A 13786-nucleotide genomic window follows, 5' to 3' on the forward strand; every position below is an offset into this window, starting at 1 on the left:
TCTGGACACTGAGCATCTGGCTCGTAGTTATGACGGGTGCACTGTCCTAGGATCAGGTGGTCACCTTTTGGGACATAGTCTCTCCTCTTACTCCCCACCAGTTGGAGTTCTTTAACCTCAGGTGTCCAACTGGGCCATTTGTGGACTTCAACTCCCAGAATTCCTCAGCCAGCCATACTGGCGGGGAGTTGAAGTCAACAAACCTCCTGCCTGACCCAGGAATGAAGTCCTATAATCACGGAGATTCAACTTTTGCTGTCACATTTGGATGCCACGAATATTCTGAAAAGTCCTGAATGGTTTCCCGAAGGTTTGATCTTTTTTTCTCCCAGGAAGCTCATCCAGTGTTTGACTATGCTGGATAAAATTTCCGGAAACTGAAGTCCAAAACCGATGGAGGACAGAAAGTTCAAGATGGCGGAGCTGCACCTTTGTGGAAATTTTCTTTTTAAGGCTATGTTTCTTTATGAAATGTGAATTCCCAGAATCCCCATGGCTGGGGAATTCTGGGAGTTGAAGTTCACCTATCTTAAAAATTTGCTGAGGTCGAGTAACACTCTTCCGAGCTGTCATTTGAGGCAAACACGTTGATCTTTGCTTGCTTTTCCTCAAAATTTTGCTACCCGGCTTCGGTTACTCTCGGCTGCCTGGAGCAGGAATTGATGGCAGGGAGTCAATAATAGCTCCTGCCCAAAATAAAGTGTTTGCCAGGGGTAAAATACAACACGGGGATCCAGGGAGTGACTAAATATTTGGCAGTGAGGAAAGTGCTGGAGAGATAATGAAGCACACAAGGTGATATTAGGTGTGGGGAGCTGAATTCCAAACTGATCCAAAATTGCATTTGGAGAAATTGCATTCCCGTTCTGCATAGCTGTTGGGTTACATCATCTTATTTCATCTGCATGTATCGCCACCGAAGTTCCTCCTCTCCCTGGTTGTATTTTTGGATGGATGGGGGAGTGGCAGGATAAGAGGATGATTAATTAGTCATGAGCAAAACATGTACTTGGGCTGGCAAGGAAATATAAGTTCGGGTTTCTCGGATAATCCTGGCAAAGACTTAACAATAGTTGCTTTTGATTTTTCAAATTTAAAGAAGGGAGGTTTTCGATTCTACAATAATGCTGTAGATATGGGATACATTTTACCATTGGTTAGAAAAAAAGACAGATAAGCAACAGGTAATTACGTAAAAGAAAGGTATAATTAGAAAACTGTGCTTGTGAAAAAAATGGTAATAGACTCAACTGAAGTGAAGAAAGAAGAGACAACAAAAAAATGGAGCCATGAAGAAAACACTGAGCTGTCACACGGAAGGAATGATTGATGTACTAAATGTTTGTTTGTCTGTAAAATAAAAAACTTTTTTTTAAAAAAAAATACTGCATCTCTTGTAAAGCATTGGGTTTAAATTTGCTATCTGAACATTACTGATAAATTCCACTGTTTCAAATAGCTGCCAACTACAATATTTCAAGTCCTTTGTTTCCTCTAGAAATGCTCTCTCTTCTGTTCGGTTACTTTCTTAAGAGCCTACACTCCAGTTTCTACATTGCCATGCTAGTTATCGTTGTGCAAATCGGGCCATTAATGGCTTGCCCAATAAATCATGTTTTACTGCAGTGTGTGAATCCAGTGAGTGTTGAAGAGGTTCTGGAGGAGGAGGCTTCTGGAGGATGCAGTCAAGCTACCTCAGGCGGCAGCATCCTTGAGGAGGAGAAAACAAAAGAAGAGGTGAGTGTTGGAAAGAACAGAAATAGGAAACTCCAGAAAAGGTGCACAAAAATTATTTTCCATTACCATTGGAACTAGGATCAGAAATGATAGTTGAAATTATAATAACTGGTATAAGTTGCAGGTAGCTAAACTTGGTTTAAATATAAGGAAATCTCTCTAATGATGACAGCGGTCCAAGAAGACAACACTCTAGAATAGAATAGAATAGAATAGAATTTTTATTGGCCAAGTGTGATTGGACACACAAGGAATTTGTCTTGGTGCATATGCTCTCAATGTACATAAAAGAAAAGATACGTTCATCAAGAATCATAAGGTACAACACTTAATGATAGTCATAGTGTACAAATAATCAGGAAACAATATCAGTATAAATCATAAGGATACAAGCGACAAAGTTACAGTCATACAGTCATAAGTGGAAAGAGATGGGTGATGGGAACGATGAGAAGATTAATAGTAGTGCAGATTTAGTAAATAGTTTGACAGTGTTGAGGGAATTATTTGTTTAGCAGAGTGATGGCGTTCAGGAAAAAACTGTCCTTGTGTCTAGTTGTTCTGGTGTTCAGTGCTCTATAGCGTCGTTTTGAGGGTAGGAGTTGAAACAGTTTATGTCCAGGATGCGAGGGGTCTGTAAATATTTTCCCAGCTCTCTTTTTGACTCGTGCAGTATACAGGTCCTCAATGGAAGACAGGTTGGTAGCCATTGTTTTTTCTGCAGTTCTAATGATCCTCTGAAGTCTGTGTCTGTCTTGGTGGGTTGCAGAACCAAACCAGACAGTTATAGAGGTGCAGATGACAGATGTAGTACCAACCAAGGGGGTGGCTTTTCCAGTTGGGCAATAGTCTACTAAATAAGGTTGTGAGTTTCCCATCTCTGGAGACGTTGAAGAAGTTGGATAGTTTAATTGGTTTTCCCGCACATTATGTGAGGGCCAGAGAAAATATTATTTGTAGAGAACGTGCCGATTCCAGAATTCTGCATGATGTTCGTTTTCCAGGCACAACAGCCAGCATCTCGCCCCATGCCAGGACTGGGTCTACGTTCCCTGGAGAACCTCTGTAAAACCATGGAGAAAATTGCCAAACTTCAAAAAGCCAACCGGGAAATTCACCATAAATGTCAAATGCTGGAGTGCCGAGTCCGCACCCTAGAACAGGAGAAAGTAAGAAAGAGCTATGGCTGATGAATTTTAATGTATAGAAGATGGTCAACCTTGGAGAGACAGGATAAAAGGGGTGGGGGAGAGAGGCAGAGAGACAGAGAGAGAGAGAGAGAGAGAGAGAAAGAGTGAGAGTGTGAGAGAGAGAGAGAGTAAAACAGAGAGAGAGAGAAAGTAAAAGAGAGAGAGTGAGAGAAAGTAAAACAGAAAGAAAGAGTAAACAGAGAGAGAGAGAGAAAGTAAAACAGAGAAAGAAAGAGTAAACAGAGTAAACAGAGAAACAGAGAGAGTAAACAGAGAGAAAGTGAAACAGAGAGAGACAGAGAAAGAGTAAAACAGAGAGAGAGAGAGAGAAAGAATAAAACAGAGAGAGTGAGAGAAAGTAAAACAGAGAGGCGAGAGAGAAAGAGTAAGGAGAGAGAGAAAGAGTAAGAGAGAGAGAGAGAGAAAGTAAAACAGAGAAAGAAAGAGTAAACAGAGAGTAAACAGAGAGAGAAACAGAGTAAACAGAGAGAAAGTGAAACAGAGAGAGAGAGAGAAAGAATAAAACACAGAGAGTGAGAGAAAGAATAAAACAGAGAGAGTGAGAGAAAGTAAAACAGAGAGAGCGAGAGAGAGAAAGAGTAAAGGAGAGAGAGAGAAAGAGTAAGAGAGAGAGAGAGAGAAAGTAAAACAGAGAAAGAAAGAGTAAACAGAGAGAGAGAGAGAAAGTAAAACAGAGAAAGAAAGAGTAAACAGAGAGTAAACAGAGAGAGAAACAGAGAGAGAGTAAACAGAGAGAAAGTGAAACAGAGAGAGAGAGAAAGAATAAAACAGAGAGAGTGAGAGAAAGTAAAACAGAGAGAGCGAGAGAGAGAAAGAGTAAAGGAGAGAGAGAGAAAGAGTAAGAGAGAGAGAGAGAGAAAGTAAAACAGAGAAAGAAAGAGTAAACAGAGAGACAGAGAGAAAGTAAAACAGAGAAAGAAAGAGTAAACAGAGAGTAAACAGAGAGAGAAACAGAGAGAGAGTAAACAGAGAGAAAGTGAAACAGAGAGAGACAGAGAAAGAGTAAAACAGAGAGAGAGAGAGAGAGAAAGAGAGACAGTGAAAGAGAGAGAGAGTTTTTTCAAGAGCAACCAGTTGAGTTTCAGGGCCCGGTATGGATTTGAATCGTGTTCTGATGCTTCTGTTCCATTATGGGTAGTCCTCAACTTACAGCCATTCGTTTAGTGACTATTGGAAATTACAAGGGCGCAGAAAAAAGTGTCTTACGGCCATTTTTCACACTTATGATCCCTGCAAACTTCCCCATGGAGAGGTGATCAAAATTCGAACACTTAGCAACTGGCTCCTATTTATGACGGGTGCAGTGTCCCAGGGTCACCTTTTTGGGACCGTCTGACAAGGGAAGCCACTTACTAACTTAACAACTGCAGTGATTCAACGGGCAAGTGTGGAAAGAACGGTTGTCCAATAGAGCAAAAGCCATGCAAGAGATGTCTGGCTTAGCCACAGGAATTTGGGGCTCCATCTTGGTCGTAAGTCGAGGACTACCTGAAGGCCACTCTCAGGGGGCAGCTGTCAGACTAGGCTATCGGGCATGAAGCGTGAGGTGAGCTGGAAGTTGGGAGGGTGCCAGTATGAAGACTGAGGGTAAATCAGAACTCAGTCTGGAGAGAGAGAGTGTTGTGTCTTGCCCGCTCTCACCGCAGCCGGGGTCTGCTTATCTGCTTCCGAACGCTGAAGAATGTCCTCCCGGCCCCAGCCCTGGCTCCATGCCCAGACAGGCTGAGGAGGGAGCACCCCCCGGCCCCAGCCCTGGCTCCATGCCCAGGCAAACGGAGCAGCTAGACCCCTCCCCCTCCTCCACAGCATGTGAGCCTGAGGAAAGTTTATTTCCAACAGCTGCTGATTGGAGTGACCCTCGCATCAGAAGACTGGATAGGCGGAGGCAACAGAAGGAAGGGAGGGGCAGGCCTGGATAAGTGCTGAGTCATGGAGCCACACCCCATGGCCTATATAAAGGATCTGCTTTCTGGCAGTCTCTGAGTCAGGCAAAGTCGAACTTATCTTGCTGAAGTCACTTTCTGGTCTCCTGCCTGCTCTGAGGACTTTGCTAGGACTTTGGGCAGAGCTGCAGAGGCAAGCCTGATTCGGATTTCCCTGACCCGGCCGTCAGCGGAGGAGTGGGACACGACAGAGAGAGACGTAAGAGGAAGATATTGGTTCATGTAATATTTTACATCAGACCTGGGATGAATTATGGTTTACCGTTAATGCAGTGATCTCCACTTGTTCAGCCACTGCGGTTTGACTTCTCTACCACGAGAATGGCAAACCTGTAGCTGTACAACTGGGGTGCTGTCCAAATAAGTTGGACTAACCTATACAGCTGGTCTTCGACTTACAGCAGTTCATTTAGAGACTGTTTGAAGTTACAACAGGCCTGAAAAAAGTGACTTATGACCAGTTTTCACACTTATGAACGTTGCGGTGGTCACAGGATCAAAATTCCTGTGTTTGGCAACTGACTCCTATTTATGACGGTTGCAGTGTCCCGACCAGTGGTGGGCTTCAACATTTTTTACTACCGCTTCTCTGGGTCTGGCTTAGTGGGCATGGCATGGCTTGGTGAAGGATACTATAAAATCTCCATTCCCTCCCCACTCCAGGGGAAGATTACTGCAAAATCCCCATTTCCCCGATCAGCTGAGACTCGGGAGGCAGAGAATCGATGGGGGGTGGGGCCAGTCAGAATTTTATACTACTGGTTCTCCGAACTACTCAAAATTTCCGCTATCGCTTCTCCAGAACTGGTCAGAACCTGCTGAAACCCACCTCTGATCCTGACGTCATGTGATCACCTTTTGCAACCTTCTGATGCGCAAAGAAGCCAGATCCCCTTAACCGTGTGATTCACTTAACAACGGCAGGAGACTGTGGCAAGAAAAGTCATAAAATGGGGGGGGAAACTCCCTTAACACATTTCTCACTTAACAACTGAAATTGTGGGCTCAGTTGTGGATGTAAATCGAGGACTACCTGTATTTGGTCTAACTGGTGTGGGATCAGTGGGAAGAGACGATGAGAATTGTAGCCTAAAACAGATCCAAGCGCTGGAGTGGAGGGTTTATTCTGGACGCAAGGAGGCCCAGAGATGTTGCTTGTGACTGATGAATTACCCATACAAAGGAACTTGGATCTGATCCAGCAAATTTGTACAGATGCTTTTATGTAAATATTGGAGGGTTCAAAGAGTTTAAACATTTTCAGACAGATAAGAAGGTTGTCAGTGGTGGGTTTCAAATTTTTTTTACTACAGGTTCTGTGGGTGTGGCTTGGTGGGCATGGCATGGCTTGATGGGCGTGGCTTGGTGGGCGTGGCAGGGGAAGGATACTGTAAAATCTCCATTCCCACCCCATTCCAGGGGAAGGATACTGCAAAATCCCCATTTCCTCCCGATCAGCTGGGACTCGGGAGGCTGAGAATAGATGGGGGTGGGGCCAGTTAGAATTTTTACTACCGGTTCTCCGAACTACTCAAAATTTCCACTACCGGTTCTCCAGAACTGGTCAGAACCTGATCATTTCATAAACTTCATTCTCACTTTATGAAAACCCCAAAGAAGGACCGGGGAAGTAGCTAGTGTTTCCACCATGCAGAGAAATAATGTCTGAAATGAACTATCTGGGTTACGTTGGGCCAAGTGCTTTCTCTTTCTGCTGGACTTTCAGTTAAGGGTCGTGCCGGTTTCCTTTGTGGGACTGTGACTTGCAAGTCTCGGTATTCCCAATATTCCAACAGGCTTTGGAATTCTGGGACTCAAAAGTCACAGCCGATCGGAAGCTCCCCAAGTTGGAAGAGGCTGCTCTGAGACGAGTCCTTGTAAGGGAAGAATTGTGTCCCAGCCTTTGTTTCCTTTTGGCTGCATCCTCCCTCACCATGTGTCTCTCTCCTCCAGAACGACCGATCCTTCTGGGGAAGATTGAAGGGGCTGTTTCGAATTAGAAGGAAATCTGAACAGCCTAAAGAAATCATCCAAATCACAGTTTCAAGGAATACCACCAGTAGTGACATCACATCCCAAAGCCGGCACTCTTGGTAAGTAAGGACATGATGCTGGGATTATTATTCAGATCTAGGACTACCCCCACCCCATCTCAGAGGTTGCCACAAAGAAGAGTTAGTCAAACTATTCTCCAAAAGACCTGAGGATAGAACAAGAAGCAATGGGTGGAAACTAATTGCATCCAGTTTTGGTCGCCGCGATGTAAAAAAGATGCTGAGACTCTAGAAAGAGTGCAGAGAAGAGCAACAAAGATGATTAGGGGACTGGAGGCTAAAACATATGAAGAATGGTTGCAGGAACTGAGTATGTCTAGTCTGATGAAAAGAAGGACTAGGGGAGACATGATAGCAGTGTTCCAATATCTCAGGGGCTGCCACAAAGAAGAGGGAGTCGGGCTGTTCTCCAAAGCACCTGAGGGTAGAACAAGAAGCAATGGGTGGAAACTGAGCAAAGAAAGAAGCAACTTAGAACTAAGGAGAAATTTCCTGACAGTTAGAACAATTAATAAGTGGAACGACTTGCCTTCAGAAGTTGTGAATGTTCCAACACTGGAAATTTTTAAGAAAATGTTGGATAACCATCTGACTGAGATGGTGTAGGGTTTCCTGCCTGGGCAGGGGGTTGGACTAGAAGGCCTCCAAGGTCCCTTCCAACTCTGTTGTTATGTTATGTTAATCAAGGAGAGAAGCAACTTAGAACTAAGGAGAAATTTCCTGACAGTCAGAACAATTAGACCTAAATTGTTCCACCTACTGGGAATCTAAGTCTTCTATCATCGTTTTTTACATCTCCACGGTGTAAAAAAGATGTTGAGACTCTAGAAAGAGTGCAGAGAAGAGCAACAAAGATGATTAGGGGACTGGAGGCTGAAATATATAAAGAACGGTTGCAGGAACTGGGTATGTCTAGTTTAATGAAAAGGAGGACTAGGGGAGACACGATAGCTGTGTTCCAATATCTCAGGGGTTGCCCCAAAGAAGAGGGAGTCAAGCTATTTTCCAAAGCACCGGAGGGTAGGACAAGAAGCAATGGGTGGAAACTAATCAAGGAGAGAAACAACTTAGAACTAAGGAGAAATTTCCTGACAGTCAGAACAATTAATCAGTGGAACAACTTGCCTCCAGAAGTTGTAAATGCTCCAATACTGGACATTTTTAAGAAAATGTTGGATAGCCATTTGTCTGAAGTGGTGTAGGGTTTTCTTCCTGGGCAGGGGGTTGGACTAGAAGGCCTCCAAGGTCCCTTCCAACTCTGTTATTATTAAGTGTTGAGTCTTGGATACTGAGCCCTGAAAGAATGCGGGGCCTGTTCCTGTTTCGGACAGATGTGAGATTAATAAGAGACCTTTCAGCTCTACAAACTACTGTGATTCATTGGAGGTATAATAGGAATTAATAGAATAGGAATCATCTTTCTAAGCAATTTAAATGCATGGCTCTACATGTTATTGCAGGGAAAAAAACCAATGCAACATCCGAAGAGCCGAGCTTGCTTGCTTACCTGTCTATGTATTTATTTATTTATATCCCGCCTTTATTATTTTTATAAATAACTCAAGGTGGCAAACATACCTAATACTTCCTCCTCCTCCTCCTCCTTTTCGCCGTAACAACCTGGGAAGGTTTGGGATGAGGGGAGAATGCCATTCAGTTGGCTTTCATGCCTATGGATGGACTAGACTTTCCAGTCTCTTGATTTCTAGCCTGGTGCCTTAAGCACTATCTGTCTCCCACAACTTGCTGGCTGGGGAATTCTGGGAATTGAAGTCCATGCATCTTAAAAGTTTCCGAAATTGAGAAATGCTGTGTTAGAGTGTGCAGTTGTGACAATGAAAGGAAATCGAAACAGTAGAGCCAAGCCTTTGGTTTAATACAGCTGCTCATTGCTACATACGCAGGCACAATATGTGCATTTATTTATTTATTTATTTTTGTAAAAAAAAAATTATTTTTTAACAAACAAACATACATAAAATCATCTTCGATCCAGATACATTTGTGTCGGTGGGCTGATCCCCATTCTTATGTGCTACATGCCATATACATTCCAGTTAATTTATCTGAACTTGTATTTTGTCAATCTGATATGTATCTCAACTATAATCAAATAACTCTAATTAACTGTAACATTTCAATTACTCCCTTAAAGTCAACTTTCCAAATTAATATCTTCAAATCCATTCCCTAAAATCAATTATGTAATTTAAACATTTCCCTTTATCCTAACCTTTCTTAATTCCCTTTAACATAATTTCTCTTCTAACCATTGATAAAAGAGATCCCATATCTTGTAAAATTGTTTATCTTCTTGTTCTCTAATTTCTAATGTCAATTTACTCATTTCTGCGCACTCCATCATTTGCTAATAATTTCCTCTTGCAATGGTAATTTTTCGTTTTTCCAATTTTTGGCAAAGACAATCCTTGCTTCTGTCAAAACATTTACAATCAAATATCTTCTCTACTATATGTTTCAGATATAATTCCCAATAGAAAAACTTCTGGCTTAATGTCAGTGTGTTTCTTTATCATCTTTTCCAACCATGTGTGGATTTTAGACCAATATAATAATAATAATAACAGAAGGGACCTTGGAGGTCTTCTAATCCAACCCCATGCCCAGGCAGGAAACCCTACACCATTTCAGACAAATGGTTATCCAGCATTTTCTTAAAAATTTCCAGTGTTGGAGCATTTACAACTTCTGCAGGCAAGTTGTTCCACTAATTAATTGTTGTAACTGTCAGGAAATTTCTCCTTAGTTCTAAGTTGCTTTTCTCCTTGATTAGTTTCCACCCATTGCTTCTTGTTCTACCCTCAGGTGCATTGAAGAATAGTTTGACTCCCTCTTTTTTGTGGCAATTTTAAATATCTTTTAGCTCAGGGATATCCAAACTTGGCCCTTTGAAGAGTGGTGGACTTCAACTCCCAGAATTCCCCAGCCAGCAACTTGCTCATATTTATAGCTCATGCTGGCTGGGGAATTCTGGGAGTTGAAGTCCACCACTCTTCAAGGGGCCAAGTCTGGACACCCCTGTTTTAGCTTCTACACATGTCCACCACACGATGTGTGCATTTATTGTGGGGGGTGACCACTAGGTAATGGTTACAACGCTCTGAAAAATAGACCTTGTAAGATGCAGTTTTGTTCCTGTAGGTTCACTTTCACACCTGTTTTTCCTCTCTGCAAAGATGGGTTTGTATTTTACTGAGAGCCAGCACAAATGATAAGAGCCAAAAAAGCAGGTTTGGACTGTAAAAATACACGAAGTAGCTTTGCAAAGCGTGATTAAAAACATACCATCCAAAGCACTAATTAAGGAAAAGAAATATAACACTCTTAGGAGTCTATTTAAAAAGCAGACCAGCTGGGTCCATTTTGAGATGAAATAGTTCTCCCAGCACCGTCCCATTCCCCCCCCCCACAATTTCAGCAGGGGTGGGGGAGAAATGGCAGTTTGCTCTCTCTAGGCTTGGAAACATTATATTTGGGTGGGGTAGGTGGCCTTTTCTGGGGCTGGGGGTCCAAGTGACAGAAAGCATTTCGGTTAAATAACATAAATAAAACCCGTGCTTGCAACTTTACCGCTGCTATGTTTGGAAAAGAGTGACATTTTTGAGACCTACAAAGGTAGCTCGTTGTGCAAACTGTTTGTCCCTCTCCCACGTTTGTCTTGGGCCCATCAACGTCCCCACAGGCATCATTAAGAGTCATGGGCTCTGAGTATTCTTCAGCAGAATACTGACAAGGTCCGAGAGATATTCAGAGAAGAACCAAAGCAAGGCAGACGAAACCTTCTTTTGTTTTCTTGGAATTGAACTGAACTGAAACGAAAAGCCTTGGGATTCTTCCCAGCAAAAAGGAGGGGAGAAAAAACCAGATATTGCTAATATATTCATTCCCATGAATCTTTTTTGATCCTTTTGCGGGCAGAAAAAAATGGTGCAACCAGAACAATCTTCTGTCCCCTCATGTCCATTGGAAAATCCCTGCTTTGCAGAATGTGAAGTGTCTTGTTTGTTTAATTGTTCAGTGGTTTTTTTTAATTAAACAAATCTGATGTTCTCTTCATTTTTCTCTCTCTCTGCCCCTCCCTTTCTCTTCCCCCATTTGGTGTGTGCAACTGTGCAACTTCACAGATGAAATTGTATTTTTTTAGTATTTTTAACAGATAACTATATCTGTGGCTGTGAGTTTGAATATATTTATTGTATTTATTGTATTGTATTTAAAGAAGCAAAATAAAATGTTTTGCAGACTTAAAAATCTGAACCTGAGAGTAGAGAATTTTTTTTTTTTTTGGAAAAGGTAAATTCAGTAGAACGTGGTACCAAAGCTTTTCAGGGCTGTACCATTTCATGCCGCATGGAAGGATGCACGGTTGAAAAACAGTTTCTGGAGATATATGGAATCCTTTGCAGTGGAGAAGTAGCATGTCATGAATCAAGCGGAGACCTGTTGGATCATACAAGGGAACCACCTAACCTCCCAGAGGATACGAGCGGTTAAATTTGGAAGCAGCTGACTTTCAGTTGCATCAAGTAGGATACTTGTATTGATGGTTTCAATTGCATGAATTTAGAATGGCGTTTTAGCTTCTCACAATCTGATGCTGTCCAGATACATCGGATTCCAATGCCCATAATCGCCAGTCATTTGTGGCTAGTGCTGAAGGAGACTGACCCAACTCCAGTGTATGACAGATCCTCCTGGCTATCCTGAAAACTTAATTTACCACGGCTTAAATGTTGGAAAGGGAAACACTGAGTTCCTTGGTGCCACGAAGATCAGCATTCTCATCCCTAAATAAATAGTTGCTGGAGTAGGGCCGTCCATCTAGTCAAGGCAAACACCAAGGACAGAAGGGATATCGGGGAGCAGCTCTCTTACGATAGCCTGCTAAAGTAGAAGGTCTATAGGAAAATGCAGAGTCCCAAAACTTTAGAACGTGATCCTGTTTCTGCTTGAAATTGCGATGTTTCCCCTTTATGCTTTGGGGTTTAGAATGAAGAACAGGCAATAGTGGAGTTTTAGGATACATGGAAATCCCGGAGCGAGCAATAGATCAATGAATTCAAGATGGAAAGAATTTTGCTGGTCGGTGCAGGTGATATTTTGTTTAGCTGGGAGAATATCTGCTGTGCTCCCTTCTAGCTGCGCATCTCCTTCTGCAGAGTAAGAGAACGTGCTTCTTAAATGTAGAGAATTGTAATCCAAATGAGGCTGGGCTGCAATATGATTTTTTTTAAAAACCAGGGATTTAAAATAGCCTTTGTATTGTGATGCTTACCCAAGCTGAGAGAGCATGATTTAAAATATGCATTGTGTAGTGGAAAAGAGAGTATGTTCATTCCTATTCTCCCTCTAACGAAGATGGGAGTTGGGGAGAGGAAGTATCGGCCTGTGTATTGATTTCAAAAATTGTACATGAGATATGAAGCCCGGGACAAAAGATTGCAACTTGGAAGGATGTAGGCGGCCCATCTCTGAACAGCCAGCTGAACTTCCCAAAAGACCAGGTCAGTGAATAATGCAGAGAATATAAACAGTCTAAATCAGGGGTCTCCAACCTTGCCAACTTTAAGACTTGTGGACTTCAATTCCCAGAATTCCTCAGCCAGCTTTGCTTTGCTGGCTGAGGGATTCTGGGAGTTGAAGTCCACAAGTCTTAAAGTTGCCAAGGTTGGAGACCCTTGGCCTAAATCACCTAGGTGGCTAATGGAGAGGCCTGGCAGCTCTTAATTTATTGCGGTTTAGCGATTCCTACATTAAACCATCAAAAGGATCCACTTGTGTCTGATTAATTTAAGCCGCACACCGAGAAAATGCGAAGAAGTGAGCAAAATAAGAGCACGCCTACAAAGCTACAAACTTGGGGGCTGGAAAAGAAAAGAGGCTCCAAACAGTTCTCCGACTTGCCACTGGGTGGCAAAGCACACGCTTTTAAACTTAAATTTTAATTATCAGCCTTTATAATTTGCTATGTTTTAAATGTTGTCTTAATCGTATATATTCTGTTTTTTTATTTTTGGCTGTACACCGCCCTGAGTCCTTCGGGAGAAGGGCAGTATAAAAATTTAATAAATAATAATAAGAATAATAAACAAAATGAAGAGGACTGAGGCCAGCTCTGATTATTTCCAGACGTTGGGAGCTTGTGATTTAAGCCAGGGGTCTCCAACCTTGGTCCCTTTAAGGACTTGTGGACTTCAACTCCCAGAGTCCCTCAGCCAGCAAAACTGGCTGAGGAACTCTGGGAATTGAAGTCCACAAGTCCTTAAAGGGACCAAGGTTGGAGACCCCTGATTTAAGGGGCACCAGCGTGCCTACCGTCCCTGTCCTAATGTTCCCTTTAGTTGCATTCATTTTATGCATTCATTTCATGCTTGTACTTATATATATTATTTAATATGCATTTGACTAAATAAATAAATAAATAAATAAATAAATAAATAAATAAATAAATAAATAAATAAATAAATATAAAATAAAAAAAATAAAAAAATAAAAAAATAAAAAAAATAATTTTATTCCACACTTCGTTAAAATACGGGATTTTGTCCCTGCCAAGTTTCAAAACTTGAAAAAAAACCCCCACCAAATTCCTACAGTATTTATTTGATGCTGGATGTGTTTTCTTTTTGCTTCCCATATCATATCTAGGGCGACCCTTCCTTTTGCTAGCAGGCGCACCCAGATGTGTTGGACCACATTTCCCAGAATCCTTAGCGGCTGGGGCTGGGAATTCTGGGAGGCGCTATGTGGCTGCCTGCGGGGAGTCTCCCCATCATCCTTCCCGCCCAAAGAAGCCCAGGATGCTGGGATATGTAACCCA

The 13786-nt window shown here is 42.3% G+C and overlaps 1 protein-coding gene across 1 annotated transcript in view; it reads left to right on the plus strand.

Moving 5' to 3' along the window:
• The window catches only part of LOC131203992 (uncharacterized), a 31836-nt gene extending 20015 nt beyond the window's left edge, over nt 1–11821 (plus strand). The window contains exons 4-7 of the mRNA XM_058194770.1: nt 1627–1737; nt 2742–2906; nt 6845–6984; nt 11091–11821. Of these exons, the coding sequence (XP_058050753.1) occupies nt 1627–1737; nt 2742–2906; nt 6845–6984; nt 11091 (417 nt within the window). The 3' untranslated portion in view covers nt 11092–11821. The remainder of the gene's footprint in view (nt 1–1626; nt 1738–2741; nt 2907–6844; nt 6985–11090) is intronic.
• Nucleotides 11822–13786: the final 1965 nt, after the last annotated feature.

Source organism: Ahaetulla prasina, chromosome 9, assembly GCF_028640845.1.
Source record: "Ahaetulla prasina isolate Xishuangbanna chromosome 9, ASM2864084v1, whole genome shotgun sequence".
In the NCBI taxonomy this organism is placed as follows: domain Eukaryota; kingdom Metazoa; phylum Chordata; class Lepidosauria; order Squamata; family Colubridae; genus Ahaetulla; species Ahaetulla prasina.